Source organism: Drosophila simulans, chromosome 3L (genome assembly GCF_016746395.2).
Source record: "Drosophila simulans strain w501 chromosome 3L, Prin_Dsim_3.1, whole genome shotgun sequence".
In the NCBI taxonomy this organism is placed as follows: Eukaryota; Metazoa; Arthropoda; class Insecta; order Diptera; family Drosophilidae; genus Drosophila; species Drosophila simulans.
This window is the reverse complement of record NC_052522.2, coordinates 10924875-10952688: the sequence shown is the minus strand read 5'-3', so window position 1 is coordinate 10952688 and position 27814 is coordinate 10924875. Positions and strand designations below refer to the sequence as shown.

The 27814-nt window shown below is 41.3% G+C and overlaps 2 protein-coding genes across 6 annotated transcripts; one reads left to right on the top strand and one right to left on the bottom strand.

Moving 5' to 3' along the window:
- Positions 1-164: 164 nt before the first annotated feature.
- On the bottom strand, positions 165-27700 carry LOC6737633 (brain-specific angiogenesis inhibitor 1-associated protein 2). Of its 5 annotated transcripts, none has more exons than XR_001599791.3 (13): positions 27433-27700; positions 12371-13024; positions 5851-5926; positions 5637-5720; positions 5503-5564; positions 5246-5443; positions 5113-5178; positions 4556-4816; positions 4143-4365; positions 3409-4085; positions 3208-3356; positions 657-761; positions 449-590 (listed from the first exon to the last, which is right to left on the bottom strand). XR_001599791.3 is itself a non-coding variant. In XM_016171298.3 (12 exons), the coding sequence occupies exons 2-12, from the start codon at positions 12413-12415 to the stop codon at positions 503-505; spliced, it is 1929 nt and encodes a 642-aa protein (XP_016031403.1). In that variant the 5' UTR covers positions 12416-13024; positions 27433-27700; the 3' UTR covers positions 165-502. The 5 variants fall into 5 exon arrangements, 3 of the variants coding, with proteins under 3 accessions (XP_016031403.1, XP_016031404.1, XP_016031402.1); XR_005544056.2 differs by having other exon boundaries at positions 657-758; XM_016171298.3 differs by lacking the exon at positions 657-761 and having other exon boundaries at positions 165-590.
- LOC6737632 lies at positions 13009-14110 on the top strand. Its single transcript, XM_016169777.2, has 3 exons — positions 13009-13148; positions 13236-13770; positions 13827-14110. Exons 2-3 carry the CDS (start codon positions 13236-13238, stop codon positions 13997-13999), a joined length of 708 nt encoding a protein of 235 aa, XP_016031405.1. The 5' UTR covers positions 13009-13148; the 3' UTR covers positions 14000-14110.
- Positions 27701-27814: the final 114 nt, after the last annotated feature.

The following is a 27814-nucleotide window of genomic DNA, read 5'->3' as shown; positions in this document are numbered from 1 at the left end:
AGGGGCCAAGTGCCGGATGGAAATAGGGGCATTCAAGTATAGACCATTCTTGGTTTCCAACTTATCTAATACTTCAAAACTATAAATACCAATAACATCTATTCCAACACAAATGCGCACTAAAACCTTCAGTTCAATGTCCCACACAGATTCCAGTACAATAGTTAACTTTATAAGGTTTATTAATCATTAGGTATTGGAATATACATTTCGAACTTTAACATATAAGTACATACAAACAGAATGTTTAACAAACAGTACGACTTAATGACTACCAAATATCCAGGCCAAGAAGCAACTGGAGGATCTAAGTGACAATGCCTTTAAGTGGTATGGAATGGTACATATATGCGCTATATAAAAAGTGTGATTTGTATAGATTGTGTTCGTTTGTGTTTGGTGTGATTAAGAGTGTGGTGTGGTGTGGCTGCAGCTGGAGCTTCCGGTTCATCCGGCAACCGACGACTGGTCACAGGGAAAACTCCACCTTCCGCTGTCGTTGCTACTTGTTCACACTCCGATAGATCATCGGTGCCGATCGGTCGTTGGTCTTGGTGTGTCGCAACTTGACCGTGGCGAACTGGGAGGCTCTGCAAAAGATCAATGACGTGTCCAGTTGAGGAATGCGATCCCCAATCCTTGGGACCTCTACTTACGGCTGGAAAAACAACCTAATACGGGGAATGGTGGGGCTAGCTGGGATACACGGGCTCGCTACAGGTCAGTAATCTATGGAATAGTTGCGATATATACCGCGCCTGCTAAAAACCAATTGACATTTTTGCATTATTCCGGCTAATCAATGGCGAAATAGGGCGTGAGCTTAGTCTTAAACAAAATACATTTAATGATATGCATGCAGGCACCGAAGCTCAAAGGATTGAATGTTCAATGGAGAGGTCCTTGTTCTAGAAAGTTTCCTCTGGCATGTACAGAAATGGGTTGGCATTTTTCCATTGCCATCGTTGGCAAAAACACAAAATTGCAATAGCTTTTAAGAGTAATATTTAAGATATGTACATAAAACAAACAAAACAGAACTTGCCTTAGGCTAAACTAAGAAATTATACAGGGTAAATAATGCTTAATTCGAAGGAAGGAGGAGACAAGGCGAACTGGAAAAGGTTTGGGATGCTGGGGATCACTCTTACGTAACTTATCCTTTCCCCAGCCGCACTTTCCCTCCACTTTCACACTCTCTCTCTCTCTCTCTGCGCATTTTCTTATCCGGTAAGAAGACGGCGAAATTATTGTATTATTTCATACACGCACCGATCCCTAATCCTTTCTTTACTTCAGCTTGGCACTCGCGGACTTCTGGCCATGCTGTTCCTGATCCCAGAAGTCGTACCATGGTCCGTAGCTCTTGTTTCCGGCCAGGCCCTTTGAGTTCCGCTCCAAGGTGGCGCTGCTGTTGCCGATGTTATTACCGGCGGAGGCGGAGGACTTGAGCAGGCGTGTTCGCGGCAGGATGGTAGCCGTCGGAGCTCCCGAACTGGCCGTCGAATTGCGGGTCAATGTGCTGTCCTGGTCCTTGGATGAGCTCTTTTTCAGCGTATTGGTCGCCGTCGTGGATGTGGAGGAGCGGAAGGTGTGGAACTCCATTTGCTGATGCTGCTGCTGGTGATGGCGCCGCATCTTGTCGTCCTTGCGCACCAGGTGATCATTGATCACGATGCAATCGTACGGATCGGAGCTAGTCGACTTGAGTTCCGCATCGGAATCCTCCTCATCCTCGCTGGTGTAATACTGCTTGAGTATGTCCTGTCGCTTCACCGTCTTCATGACCAGTCCATGGCCATGGCTGTTGTTCTTGCCCTCGCCGTCAAAGAAGTTGTTCACATCGCTGAGCTTCAGAGTTCCGTGCTCATCGCTTTCACCCTCATCCGTGGATAGTGGAAACTGCTGCTGCTGCTGCTGCTGCTGGTTGCTCTTGGTGCGACTCAAAGTCAGGGATTTGTGCTGGGATCCGGTGCCGGAGACCTGTTTGTCCAACTTTCGATGTTGCTGCTGCACATGCTGCTGATCCTGCGACTGACCGCGTCGCATGGTGCTCATACGCTCCGCCTCCGTTGGCTCCTCAATGTCAATCTCAATGGTCTTCATGATCTTCATGCGGGACTTGGGAGTATAGCTGCTCCTGTGCTGCTGCGGCTGTTGCTGCTGATGCTGCTGATGCTGCTGCGGCTGTTGCTGCAGTGGCGGTTGCTGTGGACTCACTCCGTAGATATTCTCATCCTCATCGCCATACAATTCGGTGCTGGTCAGGCTGTCCTTCCGTTCGCGCTTCTCCTGCGAGGAACTGGAGTTATGCGACTTGGTCAGTGTGCCATTGCGATCCTCCTCCAAACGCCGCTCCAAGTCATCACGATCGCGCATCTCCTCCAGATTTGGTGCCGCCACCAGGTCGCGGTGTTGCCACAAAGACATGCCGGCCAGTATATCCTCGCCATTGCGTCCGCCGCCAAATTTCCAGAACGATTTGGTGCGCTTCAGACCGGCGCTGGATGCCTGCAGAATCTCGTCATCGGAGGCAATAAGATCGTATCGCATCTTTCCCACTCCTCCGCTCTGCCGGCTCAGCCGGTGCAGGCTCTTGTCGTCGATCTGACTATCGACGCTATTCCGGAAGTTCCGGTTCAACGTCCACGAGGCCACATCCCTCGGCACCGTGTTGGTATGCGAATTGGTGTCCGCCCGGCGTCTTTTTATTTATTTATTATATTTCGGATTCGTGTGGCATAGTTTGAAGTGTGTGTGTTGGAGGGTGTGGTTTCGAAGTGTTTGAGTGTGTGTTGTGGGTGCATATTTGGTTGGTTAACACAAAGGATGACAACAGGGCATAATGGCGATACATGGAATCAAACAAGAGCGGAAGAAAAGCAAACGAAAATAAATAAATTCAATCAAAAAAGGCACTCTAAATAAATCAGGCATAAAACGTAATGAAATAGCACGACAAGGACTTTAGTTTAATGGGCCATGTTGATAGGGATTAGTGACAGGTAGCTTGGTGGCTTGGAGAACGAAAGTCTGATGAATTTTTGATATTTACAATTAACTTAAAGTCTTGCTCTCCAAGCCGCTCCATTTATATTATATTTAATTTGATGATACTTTATGGAACGGACGTTATCTTTCAAAATAGATTACAAGATATAAGGTCCGTCTTATAAGGTATCACGCAAAGTTCCATTAAAAACCTACCGAATGGCCACTCTTTGTGTGGCTGGCTCCTCATCCGAATAGTCAACTTCCGGCTGTGGTGGAGGCTCGTTGGCGAATCCACTGTCATTGCTGCTGTGCAGCGAGGTCTTGGCCGCCACTCCGGATTTGCCCGATGGATGTTTAGAGCTCTGCCGTTAAAACCAATTACATAATGTATAATCTAATCGAAAATATTCCCACCTGAACGCCATTTAGTAGCTTTTGTTTGCGTCTTTCCACCGCCGCATTCACTCCTCCGTTGGAGGCACAGAAGCTTTGAGAGCTGTTCAGCATCCTGGAAGACTGGCTCTGCGGTCCATTGGGCACCGGAGCGGGCAGTGTGGGTGGCGGACCCGGGCGCGGATTGGCCCCGGATCCGGGGCGGTACTTCTTCTGCTGCTTGATTGTGTCGCCGAACATCCGCGTGGGTGATGACTCCTCGGCACTGTGGTTCCTTCGCCTGCGGTACGTTGCCTCATGGCTCTCCATTAGCTCCAGCTGCGCCTCGTAATCCTGCTGCTGCTGATAGCTGCGCAGACCGCCTCCGCCAGAACCGGATCCCGATCCGCCACCATTTCGCTCATAGCTCATCAGCATGTTTTCGTATCGCCGGCCGCCGGAAGTGGTCGCCTCTGCCACTTCCGCATTGGTGTAGGCCACCGGAAACCAGCCGAAGTGCTGTGTCCGCAGATTCTCACCGAACTGCCAGCCCTTGGCCTTTCCACCCACCAGAGCAATGCGGTCGCCCTCCTCGAAGGACAACTGATTCTCGCCGGAGGGCATGTAGGCGTAGAGGGCCTTCACCAATGGACGCTGGTCACCGCGCTGATCGTCGCCCAGAGTGGCCAGCTGCTCCTCAATGATCTTGTGTTTGTTGGCTGTCAATGGAAGAGATATTAAATGGAATTCAAATGTTCAAATGCTTATATGCCCACCTGAGCTCTGTCCAGTGCCCACTAAAGCCAGATTGAAATCAGATTTGGCGCGTGGCAACGAGTTCTGGGCATAGTGCGCTGGTCCAGTTCCGCCCAATCCGGAAAGGTTCTCCCGTTCGTGCAGGGTGCGCATATCACCATAGGGGGCATCGATGCTGCGCGACTTCTTTAGCTGAGCTCCGTGTCCCTGGAGGTGGTCATCCTCGCCGTCCTTAATTCGTTCCTATTCAAAGGAATCATGTAAGGATTATTGAAATATATTAACCACTTCCAAATTCTATAAAGCGTTTATATTTGTTTGTATGGCATCCAGAATAACCTCATGGTTTGTTAACAGAGTGGTTAGCGCCCAATCGGCGATCGGAATCGTTTTGGGAATACAATGGGCGTGGATGGGCTATGTGATGACTCACCAGGCGTCGCATGTTGCCGCTGGTGTTGTTGTTGCCGCCGCTGCTGCTGCTGTTGTTGTTGTTGTGTCCGTTGCTGGTACTGTATCCACTTTCATAGGCGGCCGGTGGAATGATCTCACGAGAAGCGGCAATCTCTTGCCAATTTTCGAAATTATTATCAATTACCGTCTTGCCGGTGGTGTGGTAGACCATCCAGTGCTTGGCGATCGAGCACTGGCGCTCCAAGACGAATCCGTACCGTCGTCGCTCCTGTGTCATGGCCTTTTCGCCCGGAACGGAAGTGGGAAAGATTGGTAGGGTTATACACGGTAACAAATCATAGATTATTTCTAAAATTATTTGAATCTTTTGCGGTGGATTGTAAAATCAGAACTTTAAGATAGTTAGATACAATAACCAATTTTGGAATTATAATACATTTAAAGTCTGCTAGCTAGTTTTCTGACAACTTCCACTACTTTTTTTTATCAGTGTAATCGATCCGTCACTTTTTCAAGTACAAAATTCTTTTCCGCGAATGGGTGGATCAAGATTCGGCCGACAGCCAATGAACTCACATTCTTGTAGCTCTGATCGCAGAACACATCCAGCTTTTTCTTCTGATCCTCGAGCAATTGAAGGCTCTGTGGGAAAGTAAGGTTTTTTGGTGGCTCTTCAGATCAATTATATCCATATATGGTATCCACTCACCCTAAGCTCCTTTTCGGTGTTCTCGGGCGTGGCCTTTTTCTTGCGCTGCTTCTTCATCGTGGAGACGGCCTTCTGGTAGCTCTCCATTCGCACCTTGTGCTGCTGCAGGAACTTCTTCTGCTCATGCTGCACCACCTTTGTGTCCTTCTCCAGATTTGTCTCCAATGGCACCAATAGATCCACGTAGAAGGCTTTTAGCTACAGAGAAGTGATGTTTAGAGGCTTTGTTAAGTTGAAACTAACTTAAGTTAACTTACAATATTCATCTGCTGATCCTGTATCTCCTTGTTCACATTCACAACGCTCATCAAAGCTGAACCTGTACAGAATATGTGATATCTATTATTTTTGGCGATTTTGCGGGTCTGATGTGGGGCTTGTCTTGTCTTACCAATATCGCCCGTTCCGCTTTGCTGGGCGTTCATCGCAATCTTGGCCAATGCTTCATTGAATAGACGCGAGGCGGTTGCGGCACCTGTTGCATGAAATGGCACGGAATGCATTGCAAATTAGTTAACTGTACTGCACTTGCGGCAGTCGATTATGGTGTTACTTTACAATGGGGTATCTATAGACCAGCACCAGCACATGGCTCTGGAACTCACCGTGCAACGCCTTGAGGTAACTTTTGCCCGCTGCGATCAGCTGCCTGGCACCCGGATTGAATCTATCCAGTATGTTCTGCAATTCATAAAAAGAGATCGATGGAATCGTTAGCGCGGATATTCATACATATATAGTATGTACTAGCTTATCATATGATTAATTAAATGTAATTTACTGGTCAGCAGCATGCACCAACATTTCAATTTCATTAGGTATAAACATTTTTCCTAACGATAAGTTGGCTTAATGGTTTTCCTCGGTTGGCCGCTGGCAGTAAAAGTCGGGTTGTATAAGTTGATTTGAGACAATGTTGTGGTCAGGCACAGCGACATCATTAGTTCCGTGTAGCCAACTTAAACATACTCGTAATGCTAATTGCTCGTTTAGTAATCTCTCATCTATGATTTAGTAGCGGTGAATATGTACAAAATGAAAGTTATCTGTTGCATCGCCAAATATTGCTGGCAGATAAATCTTAAAGTACTATCTGTTGTCTGTCTAATGTATATGTAACTTGAAGTTTGACTCTCAAATTGTTTGGCTTGAAAAATAATAAAATTGCACTTTATTGATTGCAGTTTAGTGTCTAATAGTAAAAAGTTTACAAAGAAGAAAACAATTACTGCCAGATTTCATCTTGTGATTTATCATTCGCAAAACTTCCCAACAGCAAAGCCTATTTACATAAGAATCTATATCTGTACATGAGTCATTTGTTTTATCAATCAATTTATCAGTCGGTAAATGCAAAACGATGAACAATTAATTAACAACTTTGCACTTGAGCACAGATTTTGCATACAATTCGTGATGTGAACTTTGGGATGAAGCTGCATTACAACGACGAGATGACGTGTATGGATTGCCATGTGGAAGGGAAGTTGACATCACCGGTCTGTTGACACCATAAAACACCATAAATAATGACAAAGAAAACACTTTGGTCCTGGGCTTGGCCAAAAGTCGAGTTTGGCGAGCAGACAATGCCAAACACTTAACACGCAAGCCCAAAGAAATACGAAACCGACAAAAAATTTGAATTCTCTTTGGACACAAAGCATTCGCATTGTTCGAAAGTCACTCTTTTGAAATGTTCGTTAGGAACTATCTATATCCAATGCTGCGGCTAAGTATAATTGATTGTTGTTCTCGTGATAGCGGAGAGATACATTCGAATCACTTCCGTCCACCATTGACTACCGAATTCCATGGCCCCCAAAGTAATTAGCAAGAAAATGTCAAAAACCCACATGTAAACAACGCATTCTGTGCGGAACAATTCGCTTCGCTTGTGCCATGTGTGTCATTTGGTTATTTGGTTATTGCCAAATGTATTTACTTTTTTCAAATTTATTGCCCACAAATGTGGCAGCAAGGCATGGGAATCGAATCGAGTCAGCACTCGCGCTCAGATACTTAGATATTCAGATACTTAGCTGCAAGGTCGTCTGCTTTTAACGATTCAACTTGGTGTGCTGAGTGTTTGCTTTTATGATCTACTAGCTGGCTGAATTAGTTTAAAGCATTACTCGATGATACAGATATCTGCTGCACGTAAAGCTGTATTTTGCTGTATCTTCTAATGTTTATTTTAGCCAAGTGTGCACTTGACTCTGCTGACCTCAGCGCAGTTTGTTTAATTTGGATACGGATACCTTAATAACACGCACAGATACAGATAGCCAAGCAATTTCGTGGATTCAAGTGCGTTTTCGAAGAGGCCAACGTTTATGGGTTTATCAATGTTAATTGTTTCGTTTTCCTATAATTTGTGGTGTGCACATCTTGCGGTTAATGCAATCAATGCTTTTGGATTGATTTTTGTATTACTTATTTGGGATTTACCTTAGGGTTTCGTAAAATAATTATACCCTTGAATGAAATTATGACAACAGATTATAAAATCAGTGAGCAAAGTAAAGTGTTTATAGTAATCAAAAGAAGTCAATAACAACGAGCTATTATATTTGTTTTGTTATTTTCAAGTATGCTTAGTTAGGATTTTTAACCACAATTTGAACTTATGAATGGTGTGAAGGTTTTACATTTCCTTAAAAGTTTATCACAACTTTAAGAAGTCCTATTTCACTTCACTTCAACTTTGTACAACTCGCAATTTAAATTACCGAAGTACAAATCAGGTTTCCTTTAAATGCGATGGCTATCTGGCCGTGTAATTGCCCTAACTGCTTAACAAATTCCGGCTCGTTCGATCCAGCAATTAACATTTCATCTTGCTCACCCACTCTTGGCCCAAAGCTGACGCAATCGGTTATCACGCCCGCGAATCTGCGACCCACCGACAACACTTAACCCAAAATTAATTGAGGTAGTCGCTAGTTGCCCAGCATACTCAGTACTTAGTACTCAGCTCCGAATACCCTGTTGAAAACCCCGGCCCAAACCCCAAGTGACTTGGTCTTTAATCGTCGCTTAACATAAATCGCCAGCAGTGAGCGCCACACATGTATAATTTTTTTAATTAAAACAGATACTAAATGCAAAGCATAACACGAAAGCCTCGCCAGTGCTTAACAACGCCAACGAGGCGGAATGTTGGGCGGTACACAGCGAGAAAACTAGCAGAACTTAGATAAAATATATTGTAAAAATCATATATGTATAAAGGTAAGTAGTTGCAATAACTAGTTGGTTTTCTAAGATATATATTATCACTTATTATAGGTTAAGCGTATATACTTTCTAGTCGGTACTTTCCCTGCACAATTTTCTTCCGGTGTCGTATTAATAGCGCGGATCAGGGAAATGGGGGGATTTGTGGAGAGCGTCTTACGGGTTAGGCCATAATTTATCGACACACCCACTTCAGAGCATGCGAGAATGCAGTTCCAGCCCAAAAAAACAACAACAACAGTAAGCCGCAATTATGCCAATTAGAAACCAACAAATGCAAAAGGCAACACGCAACAGGTTTGCCAGCGAGCCAAGTTAACTGTTGACAAAAACCTCAACGAAGGCGTCAAGGCGCAACCAGTCACGCCTTCTTTCGGGGCGGCAGGGGCAAGTTTTCGGGGGAGTGGTAGCCCCAACTGTAGGTAAACCCCCCTCCACCCCTTTTGAAAAACCCTCCACTCCGCTGACAGATGAACGCAAAGTGCGTGAAAAATGCTAAACGAACGTAATTCTCGCTTGCGTGACTTCTTCCCAGGCACTTGGAAAAAAAAACAGCTTAAATGAAAATGTAGCGAAGACTAGATGTCCTTGATGATAGCAATGGCTATATGGCAGCAGGACATGACAAGTGTTACGTCCTGAGCAACAAAAAAAAACAAGTGTTGACATAGGTTGGGCTCAAAAACTTATACACTGGTTATACATACTCTTTTAGCTATCAAAAAAATACATTTAATTAGTTTATAATACAACTATCTAGTTTATTTAAATCTATTAAATGAAAGAACCAAATCAATCCCTTCCGTTGAGCTGCATAAGAAATGGACCCAGCTGGCTTTGCTAGGGCTTCTTTCCGACGAGTCGGACGTTAACCCAGTTCCATTTGCCATGGTCACATCCCACTGTGTGCCCCCGATCCCCTCCTGTATCCAGACGATGTGACATCGTTCCAAGTGGCGGCGCCCCCTCTAATGCAACAGCAGCAGCCTTAGAAATGCCTTGCAAGCATGGCAATCAGCTGCAGTGAATAGTTCCCAGTTCCCAGTTGGCCATTCTCAGGTCCGAAGTGCACACTTGCCACCTTTTTTCACAGCTCCAATCCCCATGCCACCAACTGTCTGTGGGCATTAGGTGGCTGCAATTTTAATTTGTTTCTGCATTTCTTGCCGGAGCTTCAGCATCGTCCCACCATATGTATGTACATGTGCACCATAGTGGGACTGGGTGCCAAACTCTTGAGGGGCTTCGCCTCCTTGCCACTTTTTATCGCCCCCCCCAGCAGGTTGGCTTTTGCTGTGTGGTCAGCTGGATGTCATTCTGATCCCATCATCATGGCAGCAGGCTCTTGGAGCGGCTTCAGTTTCGATTTATGTTGCGGGGAATGTGCCATAAATCTAAGCGAATGACAAACAATCCGAAGGCATTCATCGCCACTGGCAAATTCGCTGGCAGCTGTTGGAATGAAATGCGTTTTGAACATCGACTTGACAGCACCAACTTGCGGTTTTATTCACTCGAAAAAATAATAATGGATTCGCGTGAGAGGTGAACGAGTTGTTTTTCGGGGTTTTTCGAGGAGTTCTGTGTGTGGGATAAATTCGCAGCCAATATTACTCTTTATTTAATATGTTAGTTTCAACAGTGTGTTGTTTTTTAAAAGCATTATGTATTTAAAAGGGAAAGTAAGCGCGTATTGAGCAATCATCTCTTGAGTAAATTTCTCAACCAACTTACTCGTTTGCCATTTAAGATTTATGGTTGAACAGAGCAAAAGATTTATTACGGTTGCCGGCAAAAAAATTGAACAAGTTGCTAAAATTACAATAAATCTGGTGAAATATATAAGGATTTAAGCACATGAGAGATCTAATTAATCATTTTGAACATAAAAATGTAACGAAGACAACGATAAATTTTCGAAACATATAATTTTAGGTGTTTTTACATGTTTTTCATTCCTTTACTCAGAACATTTATGAGGGCAGGATAGTTCATTAAATGTAGTTATAAAACACACAGTTTAGTAAAAGCAAACATTCCTGATCCATTTGCAAACCCGTATGTGAGAAACCCCCATAAAAACGTTTAAGTGTGCCAATTTTAGAAAGGCCAAAAACGACTTTATATAACGATAAGCATAGGAGGTCTGCTAATGAGTCTAGAATAGCCAGCCGAAAACCGAATGGTATCGAATTAATTAAGACACCCGTTCAAGAACTTGCACAGACCAAACCAGAAGTGAATTCACACAGAGTCCCAGGCCGAAAGACAGGCGATCTATTAACACACAAACGAGGCAAAATGAATGCACTAAAACAGTAAAAAATGTGAAAATCAAATGTTGAGATAATAAATCGATTGAAAGACCAGTTCAGCCAAGACAATTGCGCATAAATCACCGGGAATTAAGTCATAATCTGGTCGGTGTGTGTGCGTGTGTGTGTGTTGAGGAAGTGTCTTTAGTTGATTGATGCGCGGCCATTGAGATTCCGATTCCGATTTTTTCCTGCCATTGACAGAGCAAGTTCGTTTCCTGAGTCTTTCGTTTGCACTAGCCCGCTTGCAAGCCTACTAATTAAAAGCAGCCAGCGGCACCTATTTACTCGATTCATTACATGGCTGCGACAATAACAGTGCGAAAAAAATAAAATAAAACAAGGCTGGGGAAAAATGCAAATGGTGGTCGCGAAAATTCAGCCATGTGCAACAAGCCAAGGAAACGAGCCCAAAAACAAAATTTCCGCAATTTCAAGCGGCAGAAACCGCAGAAAACAGCAACAGCTAGTTTTGCTAGAAAGAAAACAAAAAAACACAAAAAAAAGACCAAAAGTTACATAATGAAATAGATGCGCGAAATGTGCAATACACCTCAACTGCGGGCAGATGCAACCGATGCAAAAACCAAAAAAAAACCAAAGAAAAAGAGAAGCCAAAACTTGGCAAACTCTCGAGGCGGAGTCGTCGCGTCTGTCGTCGACTTGGGAGGATTTGCGTTGGATTTCAGTTGGTTCGCAAACAAACAAATCAAAACCCAAAATTGAACTCGTTTGCTCCGTTGGATATACGGGTTTATATATGTTATGGCCAAAAATGTATGCCGAAAGGCACAACACAGCCACCGTATGTCGTGACCAAATTTGGCTACAAATTTACAGCCGACAAGAAAAACCTCACTTTCAAATGCTGCTTGCCATTTTTATCTGCAAATATTTGTGGTTCTCCGTTACTGGTTATGATTTAAGCACCCTTTTTTTTAGTGGTAGTTAAAGCTTGCCAATAAAATCTGAGATTCTAGCACTTTACCGGTTTAAAGCCAAATAAAAATATTTTAATCTCTCTGGTAATTAGATATTTAAGTGCATAATCTTTGTATATATTCGTAACATTTCAAGGGCATGCAAGAAATACGTTCAAGTCACGGCTTTTTGTTTTCATTTTGTAGATTAATTTTGGTTGCTTTCATTTGCTGCCGCTTATGGAGATCGCGTGTGGCGATAAATTTGGTTTACAAAAAGAAAACGTTTAAAGTTATAAATTGTTTTCCAAAACATAAACATTGTTATGAATTAGTCTCAAGTGGCTAATAGAAATGGCCTTCATGGAACAGGTACGTTAGTACCTAGGTGCCAGTCGGGTTACATAAGTTTGTATATGACCCCCAAGTGAATTAATAGACGATTTGTAAGTAGTAGGCATAAAAATTAAAGAATCTTCATTATTTCATTCCCCTTCATATATGATATTTTAATGAATATGACATAAAACAGCAATAGAATGCTTATACCCTCTTTAGCTGCCATTTTCCTTGGCAATTAACAACTCACACAGAGTGCTTTAATTAATAAAACAAATAAGAAATGTTGTAATGATGATTGAAAAACTTACCCGATACACGCCATCGACGAGTTTTGTAACTTCCTCGGCCTCCATTGTTGCCACTCCGATTTGCCGGTCAAATCTCCTGTCGATGGATGTGAAGTGGATTCAAGTAGCCGAAAACCCCGGGCTACTACTGATCGATAGTGATGAATTCACAACACCACAAAAATCGAATCACGAAAATGGTGATCACTTGCAGCCCGAAACAAATTCACTTTCAACTGCAGCCGCCGATGGGTTGAGATTCAGATGAGTTCGATTCCAGACAAAGTAGCGGACTGCACTCGATTTTCACTTTCTAAAGTGGCACACACACGGGCAGACACCGAAAATGTGTTGCAAAGACGTTGAACCGGGCCAAAAAGACTCGAATTTGGAGTAAACTTGTAACTTTGACTTTCGTTGCAGAATCTTGGAAATCTCGTTTCTGTCGTGACTTTCTTTTTGGCGGGCAGACGACCAACATCAACCGCACCACGTAACGCGATCCAAGCAAATGAAATGCCAGACAAGAGTTTTGGGTTTGTTTGTTTCTTGTTTTCAGTTTTCGGTTGCTCGACGACGGGTTTCTTGGGTCTTCGGGTCGTGTTTGTTGTTTGCCCAGTGAGTTATCTATCAACAACTTGTGGCTTCGGCACGTGAATAAAGATGTTCGTGGATCTGGAAAGGAGAGAAACGGAACGTTTAGTCACTCAGCTGGCATAGAAATGGGCTTAAAGTTGACATGTCAAATTGCTTGGCAACCGGCAATGTTTAATCGATAGCTCGCAAAGGATTTGTCAAGGTATTAAACGGAAAAACAAGTACAGAAATATTCAGAAAATTAAAGGAATAATTTCAATTAAATATTAATTAACAAAACCACGTGAAGATGAGCAAACTAGACGACCTGCTGTCCAAAAAGAAGACGGTGGTGCCCGTCTTGGACCTCAGCCGCAGCAATATCCAGACCGTCGAGGAGTTCAAACGGCTGCTGGAGAAGGTGCCCGACTACAAGATGCGACCGGTGAAGGTGCGCGCCGAGGAGATAAAGATCCGGGAGAAGGACTACGCCTTCAAGATGCCCAAAAAAGAGATGCGAAAGCTGCTGCGAGCCAACGGGGAACGAGAGGCGATGTACACGTATGCGGATCCGGTGCCCGGTGAAATGAAGGATGTGGTGCTGATGGAACTGTGTGCGGTGCCCATCGATTGGAAGATGCTGACCACGCTGAGGCCCAAGAACAAACAGGAGGAGGAGTACTTCAGCCGCATGGTTGAGATGGGAAAGCTGGAGCTAAAGACCGAGGCTCGCGATCGCCGGGAGTTTGCCCTCAACAATTGTGTCAAGAAAATCAAGAATAAATCCGGAATTGTGGAAACTCGACTGATGACCTGCGAGTCCTGCGGCGAGGAAATGTGTTGTGGTTAGTATAGGTATTACTTAGCTAGAAACTTAATTTAATCAAGATCTCTCATTCAGGCAAGACTTGCGGCGACTTCAATTACGATCTGTACATTCGGGTTGAGGCCAGGGTGGTTAAGCCCAAACCGGCACCTTTGTCCTCCAACAAGGCCAAATTAAATGGACGCAAAAAGTCATCGGTGGGCGGAACCAAGATCAAGGTCAAAAAATCCTCAAGCAAAGCCAGTTAAACTAACCGATTGAACACTAAATATTTACAAACTTTCCAAAAATTGACTTAGCTTTTGTACTCGTATTTATTTGCTACTATATTGTTAATTAAAACAACACGTTTATCTCAATATTCAACATATTTCACATATTTTTTAGACCCAAAAGCTACTGGCTTACTTTTCAAGCGATGTGTAGCATTTGATAGTTTTGCTAATTAATTAATAAAAATTATAACTTGATAAAGCTAGAGGTGTTAAATGAATACAGCCTATACTTAATTACTTGCGAAAATACATCAAATAAACTAAATAAATCCTTCACAATTAAGGAAAGTATTTCTAGGGTCTTATATAATTTTACTACCAATCAATCTGAATTTACAACATACCATGTTCAACACTCTTGCAGCCAAAAATTTAAAACAATTTTATGTGTTTCTTTGGCAGCACTACTTTTGCTTTTATCTTAAGAAATCCACTTAACATCAACACTGCCAGCGAAGAGCGTAAAAAATGTTGTTAACTACTGAAACAGTGATCATTGTTCATTGCTCAAATGCAAAATAGTAGAAATTTTTGAAGACTTTTTTCCGTTCGACAAGCGACACTCGAGTGTTTTTGCCGGTCAGCGGCACAAAATGAAATGGCTAAAATATTTAAATTGACACAGAGCACAGCACAAGCGAATGGCCATTAAGACCAAGTCAACGAGTTAACTGGGGTTCTGTGCTCGGTGGTCTGGAGAGTCTTGACTATCGGTCCCCAGGGAGTAAGTACACTGAGTCAAATATAGTGGCTTTATACAAAAATTAGTGATTTATATCACAAATGTTGTATGCATTCGAACAAACCATTTAGTAATTATCTCGAATTTGTTAATATATGGAATATTTGAAAAAATGTGGTTAAATATGATACAAAATTTGCCTACATTTTTTCTTTGAGTGATGTATAGACAAAACGGCGCCGGAGGCCACTTGGATGCGTTGGCGACATCGCTCCAGTGGCAAGCAGCCACTTACAGCCCACGAATCGCTGCCGCGCGGCTTGTGCAACAATTTGTGCAAGTCTCTGCTCTCGGCCAGAATTCAATAGCCATGTCTCAGATTCTCCACTTCTGCGATTCTCAGTCTGGCGCAGAGCTGCACAGCTTTTGATTACTAATGAGCCGAGCTGGCTTTGCAGCTCCGTCAGCTCAACGATCGCAGCTCTGATTTATGCGGTTTATTTATGGAAATATCTATTCGCGTAGAAATTGAAAATTTACTTTAAATATCAAATTTATTGCCTGGCGGCGCAGCCGGAGGCCGAGGCGAAGTTTTGGTCGGAATCTTAATTTGATTTTGATTTTCTTACAACAAAGCTGGTTCGCCTAATTGGAGTATGTTGATCTGGCTTACGATTCACAGCGGTTTATGTTCATTGTTATAATTAAAAAGCATACAGATACAATTTATTGCAAGTACAAGTATTTGAACGCAAATCATTAAGTGTACTAAGAAATTCTTCCACATATGGCAGCAATTTGCAATTTATTTTTAACTTAACTTAACTTTTATGCTTATGTATGAAACTATAGACTCTTTCCTTGATTTACTACCATTTTTTGGTCTGTAGTTGGCTTGGAATTACTTTGCATTGTCTATAATGTCTTGATACAACTTCCGATATGTAATTATTATCTTTTTGGTTCAAATCTCCCTTCCTCATCTTATTTCCCCATTCATCATTGTTTCTATTCATAGAGGCACTTGTATCTTCAACTCACTTCGTATATCAGCTCAGATTGTTGACTTTTACCAACTTAATTGTGGTATCAAGAGTGTGACACACCATTCGAGCTGAATTCTGCTATTGTGCGCTACCATCAAACTGCCGCGGAAGAGGCAGCATCAATATGTCAGCACAACGCCGCGGGTGACTTTCGTATCTTGGGGTCTTTCACCTGGCCAAAGAAGACGTGTCAAGACGATTACGTAGGCACACGCGTCTTTAACTCCGATCTGTTGAACCGATCGGTAGATTTCCAACATAAACACGGCCGAATGAAAATGAAAACATGGCCCAAAACGCATTTAAGTCTTACGAAATGCTCGATGTCGCATCTCCATATTTATGCAGATGCAAGATAAACACATTCCAGATAAGCGCTGGCAAAGTGAGAGTAACGGAAAGAAAGTTAGCTTTGTTTTTCAATTTCGTTGGGCTTTCGTCTACGTGATATGTGGCAGGGCCACGCCCTCAGGCCTTGATTAGAATTCCGAGCTGCCCGCATACGAAAGACTTAGGCAACGAACTTCAATGCAGCTGCATTCTTTTCACGCAAGGTTAGCATCGTCACTGCGGTCAGCAGTGGAACCCGATATCACAGCACCGTGAACGACGGCTTAATTATGCATCTGCCATGAAAATATATGCAAAAACAGCGCTTGTCTATTAAGAACAAGGCCAGAATTGCCAGCCAACCAACTTAGCCCGAGAAAAACGAAAATAACATTGCTCAGCTATTACCCTACTGTATGATTATTGAGTTTTAATTGCTGCCTTAACTTTGACTTTTTTGTAATCTTGGATTGCATTCATACATCTACTAACTAACTAAATTCTAATTTATTTCTGTGGAATAGGTACTCTCCTCGCTACAAAGTGCATCCTCTTTTCCTCTTTACGATCCTCAATCACTTGGAAAAACTTTCGCCGAATCGAAGAGCTGATGAGCAGTCAACGACCATTTCCATTTTCCCGACATTCGCAATACATGCGAATAATCGGGTAAACAACTACAAGCAGCATGTCCAACATCAGTTAAGCTGGAGAAGAGTAGAAGATTGGTTCGCGAACCCAAATGCTATTATCAAATGCTCATCATTAACATTTGCTGCCTGCTGCGGCTGAAATCTCGACGTGACGATCAGATTGCAGCACATGTGAATATACACGTGTGCTGAACACTTGGGCAGAGGTGAGCCGAAGATGTTGTTTTGCCGGTGCTGTTGTGAAAATGAAATTAAACTAAAGACGCAAGACTGAAGACTGAAGACTGAAGACTGGAGACTGACGACTGAAGACAATGCACTGGGCGAAGGGGCCCTCGAGATGCACACTCGTATCTGCGCGCTAAATTGCCGCCAGATACATTTGCAAATAAGTCTTAGATACAGCACACAATAACATTGTTCAGCCATACCATAACCATAGGGTACCTCAGTTGCTGCCCCCATCTCATCCAGTCCACATGCCATGCAAATTGAGAGACGAGGCCTGTTCGTTCAGTCAAATTGGCAGTGAAAGTAAAAGTTTAAGTTATTTTTTTCACTCTCTGGGCTGTCGAACCAAGACCAAAAACGAACCAAATCCGAACCGTGGCCAAGCGATTCAAACGCACAGGAGAAGGCGACGACTGGCCATAAAGAGATGTGATCCATGTTTCACCTCGCGCCCTCAACTTAGCCACCCCAATGCCCCTGCAGCTTCACCTTAACCTGACCAACTCCCGCTGGCTGGAACCCACCCAAAATCATTCGCCTTTTCCAATTAACTTTTAACTTTACAAATGTTGCTTAATAAAGAAAGCACAGCTTGTAGTCACATTAAGATAATTATAAATTAACTTAAAGTAATAATGATTTGAGTCAAATGTGTTCAAAGCAATAGTTAAGCTGCTCCTAATGGATCTTTATTGTTAAAGCCTAAAAACACGTTGTGGTAAATAATTTTCAACATTTGAATTAATCATCTGCTATTTGACTTTAGTAGATCCTCATTTAGCGCGTATTACTTCTCTTCCGTCTCACTTAGCTGTTCCATTAACCCACTGAGCTGCGCCTCTCGGCGAGATTCCCCCGCCTGGAGGCTGATCAGCGGACACACCCTACTTGGAGCTCCACCACCCATCCCCCACATAAATACATGCTGCACACATGTGTACAATTCTTCTTCTCTGAACGGTCGTGACTTCATTTAGTCGTACTCCTCACGTACTGGCATCTCCTGTTTATTGCCATTGCTGGCGGGTAAAAAAGAAGCTCTCCCCATCATAAATTAGGTGCAGATGGAATCTTAAAGTCTGCCGACTCTAGTTTGTCTTCGGTTTTTCTCTGGGAGCGTTAATGGCAATGCCTATAACTCTGAACAGGAACTGTCTGTACGATCTACACCCACATCGTAATGAATGAAGGAAAATTCCAAAGAAAATTGTAGGATTTTATGATAAAAATGTGTGAAATGCGAGGTTCTTAGGAAAAGCATACATAAAATCTAAATATATATTCTATTGAATTGCTACAAGCGGAACTAAGCCGAGCTAAGTACTTCCACGTGCTCCCAACGAATGCAGCCAAAGTTTGATTGATTCCTAAGCACTTGTCATGGGATTTCTTGGCTTGAGCAGCGGATCGGTAGCCGAAACCCAAACTCATTTGTCCGCCCACTCAGCCATCATCGAAATAGAGTTACTCAGAGTGGAGTCCTAAGGCCTGGAGAGCTGCTGCAGACATCGAGTGCCGATGTGAAGCAAATCGCCAAACGACTCGAGACTCCGTCACCTGCAAGGAATGCGACCTTGAGCTGTCGTCGTCGGCAATATGGGGCTGCTTGTTCAAATGTCGTGACTGCCCAGGCCCAGACCCAGGTAATACACGTACCCATACCCAATACGATCATAAATACGTGGTATATGTATAGTTGTGGAGCGGGTGGAGCGCGGGGATCAGAACCCACTTGAGATGAGAAGACAAGACGCAGAAAATAGCGCAAGTATCTCATACAATAAAACACGTTTGACGAACGATTCGATGGCAAAGATGAAGATTGAATATCTGTCAGATACAAATACGTAGACGGCAAACCACAATCAACCGCCTCTAAGAAGACGGCGCTCACTTTTATTTTCAACAATGCAACTTTACTAACCGCAACAAAGCCACAACAAGCCCAAATAACAAAGATCAGTTGACTGAGAACAAAAGCAACAGCAGAAAAGATTGAATCTGTCAGTACCATTCCATGGCTAAAATTTATATATTCCATTATAAACTCCAAAGCTAAACAAGCCCCGTGAATTTGCCACGCAAAAAACCGTTTCGCTCATTACTTAAATAAATAATAAATAAATATACACAAATTGCTGCTTTTCGGGGGAATTATTCTCTAGTATATCGAAATAATCCTAAGTAATCCCAAATAAATATTTATCCAAAAATACGACAACAAATGCGGCGCATAATGAATCCGCTGCGTAAACAAAGATTTATATTTTTCGAATGTTTATTTATTTAATGTGATTTATTTGCCAAGATATATGACATTAAACGTTCGCGTGATTCAAGGTTGCAATTAAAATGATGTGATATTTGCATAATATTTTATATAAAATCAAATATGAAAGATTCTGACTGCCCTTTCACCTGAAACTTTCCCACTGCGGACAGTTGATACTTTTCTAAAAATCCACGTTAGTAAACTTAATCGACTTCAGAAAGGTGGCACAGTTATAAGCCCGAACCATGAAATCGCATTAAAATCCAAGTCAATGAACCTAAACGACCGCTTCGCGTTTATTTATGCAGTCGGAGGCCCAATTAGTTTTGAGAATGTCTAAAAGAAAAAAAAAACCGAAAGAAGGCAGAGAAATATTCGATTTGCCATTCGAGACAACTGATTAAAGCAAATATTTTTCTTTTTGTTGCATTTTGAAATATCTGAGTAATTCTGCGGCGCATTCTCGAAGATTTGACACAGTTTTGATTAGGAAAAACCTGTTTTGGATCTGTGCTAGAATTGATTTTAATTTTTCTGCTGGCTGGCTTTTGTTTTTGCTTGCATTCCAACGATTGTGTATAACCTGCTGAGGAATCTATAATTTTCGCTAAAATTACATTATGCAAATGGTGATTTGCATTTGGTATTCACAGAATTTCTCCCATTCTTGCCGACTGTCAATCTATCAGTTTCATTATTGACAAATTTGGAGGTTTGGAGGTTTGGGTTTCTATTCAGCTTATTCTCTTTATTCGAGTTCAACGGTTGGGACATGAGTTCAAGAGATTTGCATAAATTACGAACTGAATTCGCCATTTAATTTTGTAAGAGCGAATCCACTTATTGCGAAATCCGGTATCTGTAAAGATTATTGCATAAAGAAAGCGTTTAAAGTTCTGATAACAAAAAAGAGATTACCATACTAACACAATTTTTTGTGTTTATATTGCCCTTTCCAAGCATTTCTAAAATATGTAGGTTTGTGTACCAAATGAACAGGGCATTAAATCAAAACCATAAACCCAATTATGGTCGACCACTTTTATGATAAACATTTGTGGCTTAAATTAGTCGTAAAACAAAAGACTCAGGCAACAAACTTGAAGCGTAATTAAAGCTACGTGCTGAGCGTTATTAAACATTGCTGTTGATCCACAAGCAGAACAAGAAAAGTGAAACAGAAGTAAACAAATGGCGCTTTCAAGTTTTGCTTTTCGGGGATCGGCAGTCGTAAAAATCAGTCAATAAACCGACGGAAATGACTTGCTCTCCAAAACTAAAGAAGGCGGCAAAACAAAAAACAAACTGAAATTTCATAATTAGCCATATAGTGAAACCCCGCTACGTGAGCTAGTCAAATCACATTATCCCAGGCCGCGAAGATGAAGATGATGTACTTGTTGCGGGGCATTCGTGCATTTAATTAGCCATTTTCACACATTTCACTTTCAACAAGCTGCCAAATTGTGAAAAGCCAAGATGCTGGACAGTTTTTCTCTTCTTTTTTTCCAGTTTGTTTGGCTCAATGAAACGCAAAAAAGCCATTAGCCGGTCAAGTGCAGAAAAAGCGTAGGTTGGTTGACAAGACCGCTCGTTGTATCTTTGTATCTATACATATACATAGATATCTTTGTATCTGGTCATCAGTCGCTTCCTCTGTATTTTTCGTGTGCCCACGGCGGTGAATCGCTTTCAAGTGGCCAATTTCTATTTTTTGGGCATTTTTTTTTTGGTTCGTTAATTGAAATTTCCCACTGCATTGAACTTGAAAGCTCGCAGACACTTGGCATAAATCTCAATCCGTCTGCAATGGCCAAAAATTCAATTTCCATTAAGCAAATAATCACATTGATTGGCAGTCGACTTGGCCATTTTTCGGCTTTCCTTTTCTCATTTGCTGGCCGAACTTTGATTTCTACCTGCGTAATTAGCATTTTTGATTTGTTTGCTTGTCTGTCGATGCTCATTTGCATTAAAATCCCTACCCACATAGGTACGTACATACTTGAGCCTCGATTAAAAATAGAAATTGCGCCGAGAAATCGCGAGCTTAGCTCATCCAAGACCAAAAAAGTGATTTACAAACCTGTAATATAGCACAAAAAATAAGTTTATTAATGACCAATTGTATTAAATATAAGTAAAATGAAAATAATTTTTTTGTTTATAATATTTTTGGAGTTTAAACCTAAAGTTTTATATATTTTCCCACGAGCAACTTGGGAAAGTTTTTTAGCTCATCTTTTCTTACATTTAAAAGTCGCAGATAATAACTCTTTAAAAGCATAAACTATTCTTAAACAAAAGCATTATTTGGCATACTCATAAGCCTGAAAAAGTTAAACAGCGCCTCTTTCACTTTCAGATTGGCCAAAACGATGCGATTTATTTGGCAAGAGATTGTGAGGAGTATGCAAAATGAAAATCCCACAAAGCCAACAAACTTCATCCGACGAAAGTCTACGGCAATTGCGGCTTAGCCACGCAAATTGACCGTAATGTATATTAGCAGTTTCACAGAGCCATCCGTGCTGCCAATATGCACTCTCTTATTAGCCACTTAATAATACCGATAGGCAATTAAGTTCAAATAGCTGACTTAGTCTGATGCATGGTATTGGCGCAAACTGCAGACAAAATGAAATAAGTGCCACACTAATCAGTTAATAATAGTGTGATGGAGTAACCATATTTATTGTACATATGACAGGCTAAACTATTAAGTGCAGACATAATTTTATTCAAAAATCAGCTTCAGCTATTAAAGATTTCACTGTAAATTTAAAAAAATCATTTTTAGCCAGGCAAAGTTTATGAAATTTGAAGCGCTGCTTAAATTTTCTGATGAAAAAAACCATTTAGTTTGTTGAATATTTTGGTTTTAAAACTGTAACAACCATTTATGTTGTTTTTAATGTTCGTTGGTGGCTTTAAAAAATTGACTTGTAAACCATTTAAGCTTACCAATATGGCTCCTGCATATCTGCATTTGCAACTTGGCTATCAATAACATTTAATTTCATTTCATTTCACCGTTTTCGCGTCTGGTTTGCTCGCTTTTTTGTGCTTCTCTGCCGCTTTGGTCATTAAGAAATTGTTACAAATTACCTGTGGCGTGTGTGCAAAAGCTGCTGGCTGCCGTTTGCAACATTTGCCTTAATGCGATTTGCATTGAAAATGGGCACAAGAGTCGATTTGTTGGGCTGGGCAAGGTAAAACTGAACAGAAAACCGAAATTGAAACAGAAACTAAGGTGTAGTGCGATCGAATTGTGGCTTATTCGCCGGCTATTCACCTGCATTTTGGCCCAAATAAATCGTGGCTTTTTACTTTTTGCAGCAAAGCCTTTTAGGTGTGAACTTTTTTTACTTAGCTACACTTTTGGCCCGCTCAATTTGAATTCGTTTGGTTTGAGGTCATTGGATCAAGCCGAAAAACTCGTTCCACTTGCCTTTTCAAATGGGGGAAAAACAGATATATATAAAAGATAGTATTGAAATTGGGTCGATATGCGTGTTATTATTTCGCGTGTAGGTAAAAGTGGGTGTGTAATAAATTGCATACGAGATTCGATGAGGAAACGACTGAAATTGCACTTCCATAATCAAATTGTGGCCAACCGGGCGTATGCGCAATGTCCAATTGTCCCAGACATTTCGGCATTTTTTAATGCAAGTTTCGGCCGTTTTCCATTGCTTTTCTATGAAATAAATCGTTGCAAATGGAAATTCACAGGAAAAAATGCTAAGACACGCCCACGAAATGATTGGCAAAACCGTCGAGCAATTATGTTTATTGGCTGCTGGCGATTATTGCCGCATTCTTTTCTCTCTTAGCCACGAATATATGTACATATATATAGCTAAGGTTTTTCGATCTCACAATCGAAATGTTTAAACTTGTTCTGCGAAGCCAAAGTGGCCAAAAATGAGGTAATAAATAAATATAGCAAATTTGGAGTAAATGTTGCCACAAGTGACTTCTTTCATAGACTTTACAAAAAGTTACAAAAAGCCATTGTTAACCCCTGACATTTTACTCAACTTCTTCAATGTCATTCGCTTTGAAAAATTTCAATACCAAATCAGTACATTTTTTTCCCTGCCAGTTGAATGAAACGCCGCGATTCCCTGATGGAATTTTCAATTTCAATTGGAACCGAACCAAAACAACTTTCAATGCAAATGCGCAAGTGCAGCATTTGAGGCAACCACTTCGTGGTTGAGGGCGGGAAATGGAATGGAAATGGCGGCTAGTCAAGTGGTGACATATCGCTGCCTGGCGGAATGGAAAAATGCGGTTAATGTGGCTAATGGCAATTGCCTTTGGAGTTAGAGGGTTCAGCTCATGCACTTGTACAATTTCCTAATTAAGTCAAATGCACTAGCATGTTTGTTTTGTTTATTGTTCGAATGGTATTGTCTACTTGCATGAGAGTAAGGTGATTCAACCTGCAGTTTATTTATATGGTTAAAGTTTGGGATCTACATACATATGTGTTTGAATAAGAGGTGCAAGCTTAAACTTAAGTCAAGAATATGGTAACAAATGGTAAAAAATGGTTTGAATAATAAGATATATACATTGAATTTGAATTGCTATTAACTTTTTGAAACGAAATAGCTTTCCTTCTGCGCAAATTTCTTTGCTTTCTTAGCTGTCAATTTAGGAGATGTTAACTGATTGTCAGGTTAGTTGACATTAAAGAAATTACGTGCCAGGTAAATAAATTAACATTTCTTTTACCATTAAGTACAGTTTGGTTTTTTAAAACTCCTTTTTGTTTAAGCACTTTATGATAAATAAATAATTAGCTTTGTATAGATATAAATAAAATCAAATAAGTAAAATACATTGGTATTTAGATTTGATTTCTAGTAGAAAAGAATTGTTCGAAATGCTATTTAAATCATTAATTGAAATCAATAATAAATATTAAATGAATGAACCATAGTTTTTTGAATACCTATAAAAGCAGGATAATAAATTAACTAATAACAGAATTTGATATCAATTTGCAACTCTTCGATTGCATCATAATGCACTTTGGATTTGCTTGCATTTCCCCATTGCGTTTTCCTCTAAAGGAAATGATCGCTTAATAGATTTTACTTTTTGACACTTAACGCAATTTGAAAATTAATTTGCGATTCTCGTTCGCCGCACACGAATGCATATAAAATCCCGCCCGACTGCTCCTGAATGGAATATGATTCGTATGGAGTGGAGTGAATTGTATTGGAGTGTTCGTGGAAAATGTTTGCCACTTCAGGGAAAAACAAAAACTACGATACCGAGTGGTTAGAGCCATTACCATTACCATTACCAATGCGTTCCAGCCAACCACTTCGGCCAATGTGGCAGTTTGTTTTGGTCCGAGGCTGGCCAAAGTTGACGGACTCGTTTGGAGCGCCTACAGCAGCAGCACTAAAAGTGAATGCGATGCGGAGCGGGGTTGGAGGAATGGAGGCGCTTTAACAATTTGGTTAAAGTTTAATAAACTTTATGAAATGTTGTCTTGAGTGGGAAATGCAGTTGGTCTGCGCAGAGTCGATGGACTTCAATGACAATGTGGAAAAAGGGGTGGCGCAGGGACAGGGGCAGCGGGGCGGCGTCTGGCTGTCAAGTGAGTTTTTGGTTTTCGGGGTGATAATGTCCATGGCAAACCAACAAAGCGGAAAAAAAAGGAAATCCTAGTAAAACCATGGGACATCAGGAAACGGCATTAGAAAGTAACCATTATTCGGTTGCATCGTATTCGCCAATACTTTTTTTCAAAGTTTTCGAAAATCAGTTTTTTCGGCACAGCATTCGTCTTTGTTTTTTTTTATTTATTTATTCATTTTTTTTTTTTGGTGGCTTCTTCGGCAGATTACGCAAGCGGAAAATGTGCATTTAGTTTTCCTTTTCGGGTGACAAGTTTATTGATTTTTAATGTTTATGCAGGTGACTTGGTTATGCAATGCAATGTTGCACTCTTCGTACAGAATATGCATGATGAAATTACCTCTAGAAATTACCAAAATATCAAGCAGACTGAAATAAAAACATTTCATAGCCTATAATAGTAACACATGTATAAATAACCTTTTTTATGGCAGTTAAAAACAGATAAAGTTGAAATAACTTCATTTTCAAAACAAATTACATAGGAATTAATTGATTTCCAACTCAAGTGGAAGTGCTCCGCTTTTGTGCTCAGTGTTTTCAGCTTTTCAGCTGATACTTATTTAAATGCAGAAATACATAATTAAAAATAAATATAAAAAGAAAACTTTTGACACGAAAAAGTAACCAAACCTCATCTTATGATCGATATTGTTAATGGTTTTCTTAATTAAAGTGGATGCACACCTGAATGTGGAGAAGTATGAAAACCAAGCTCTACCTGCATGTCTTGTAGCTTCCATTGGCTTTCATACAATTTGAATATAATCATCAATATTTTTATAGATTGTCAAATTGAATCGGTGTTTGCGGGGAGCGGGGGAGTGGCCGCCACACCCACCAATTCCTGCCCCATCCGCGAAAAGGAGGAGAAAGTGAGCCAACTGGCATGGAGCGCGAATGGATCGCTTCGAGGGTTATCATTATGTACTCATATGCAGAATCCAGTAATTACAGTACACACATACGCAGAAGCCTTGCATCCGATAGATACAATTTTGATTAATCGCAGCGAAAAGAGAGCAAAGAAATTAGAACGCCTGTGGAATTCGACTTGGCCTATGAGCTGGACACTACACGTCCGTAATTGCGGGTTGTGCTGGACTCTCCTCCTGGCATGGAGAGAAACTCCAGCGTTTGTAACGAACTGATAAGCGCGTAATTAACATGGCTAACATGGTGGGGGGCTTAGAGACGGGGCATCATGGCATCTATACATCCATACCACCTGGCCAACACGAAAACTGCAGAAATACTTTTTTTTTTGTACCCCACACCGCCATCATCGAGAGCCAAGGTATTTTTTAAGGCGTGTTGTTTGCCGTTTTCAATAGATTTTTGTCTTTAATGACTTTTGGCCGACTGGAAACTCTTGGCCAGGCTTAATGGCTCCGATCTCCGTTTGGCTTTTGTTCTGCACAGAATTGGCTTTGTGGCTTTCGCGGCGATTGGGTTTGGGTTTGGGTTGGGCTTTGGTTTTGGATTTTTCGGGTTCGCAAATGGTTTGCCAATGGGTCTTCGAACTTCAGGTGTCGGCGAATCGCTTTTGAGTTGAAAAACCGCTAGCTGGTAGTCGGATAATGAGCCCGGTCAACTGTCCGGGAGATCGAGCAGGTGGCTGATGGACCCACCTAAATGGGTCGCACATGCTGGGCTCACAAATTTTGACATCGATCTACGATTGGCTGGAGCTTAACTGGTTTCTAATTTGGCTAAAGAGTTAATCATATTGTGTGGTCAGCAAGGAATTCCAACGGAAGAAAGCTATTACTTACTACTTTTAGTACTTTTTTTTGGAGAAAATACATATTTGGTTAACTATGATAATAGAGGTAAGAAATAAAAAAAAATACCAAGACAAATATTGGTTCCATTTAAAGGTTTCTAAATATTAAATATATTAAAATATTAGAAAATTATTGCGGTGACATTTGGTGGATTATAAACAATCAATTGTGCTTTTTCTGTATGTTTGTAGAAACTACAAAAACCTAAATTTGGCTACCAAACATTTCATTCAATACTAAAACGATATCAGAATGCCCCATTAGCGTCAAATCCACCTGCTAATAATTTCGCTTCGGCTTGAATTACTGAAACGTTTTAAACCTATTGAACAAACAGGGTTTCCAACAATGCAAAACAAAGGCTCAAATGCCGGGGAACTCATTAAATAAAATGAGAACAAGCCGTTTGCCTCGCCAGACTGAGATGGAGAAACAAAAAAAAAACAATCAACCACAAGAAGTTGGTGCAAAAAAAAAAAAGATAAAAAACAATAACAGCGACTACAACATCAACAGGGAAAAATACCCAAAGATGAAAAGTTCAATGCACGCAAATCGGATTAAGCAAAGAAATTAAGTAATACTTGTACTTGTGGAAATCCATTGAACTGCAAGTGGGCCTAGAAAAGTGGCAAATAGAAAGGAGGACCGGATATTGAACGGAAGTTGTCCGCCCACCCAGTTATTACAAATAGATATAGAATATATATTTGTAGGTCAAAAGTCAAACCCATTTACCTTTTAATCGCCAGAAATGTGTGTTCAGTACAAATCCGAAAAAAATCCGAAGTAAATCAAAAAATGACACTAATCAAGTTTCTCAATTCTCACAATTATGTTTTGGTCAAAAAATCCGAGCACTTAGCACTCCGATTGTCGAATTTTTGGGATCGTTGCGAGTTTAGAGTGCACCAAACCGTGTTTTTTTTTAGAATCACGCCGTATCGGGAATAGCGAACCGAACGCATCGAAGCTTAAAACTCAACTGATTCCAAGTTGCGGCTACCGATTTCTTCGAGCGCCACGCGCTCAAAAGCTTTCCTACCAAAGCTTTCGCTCATGGAACAAAACTTTTGTTGGGCTTTCTTGGCCATTTCGGTTAAGCCAAAAAGTCGACATC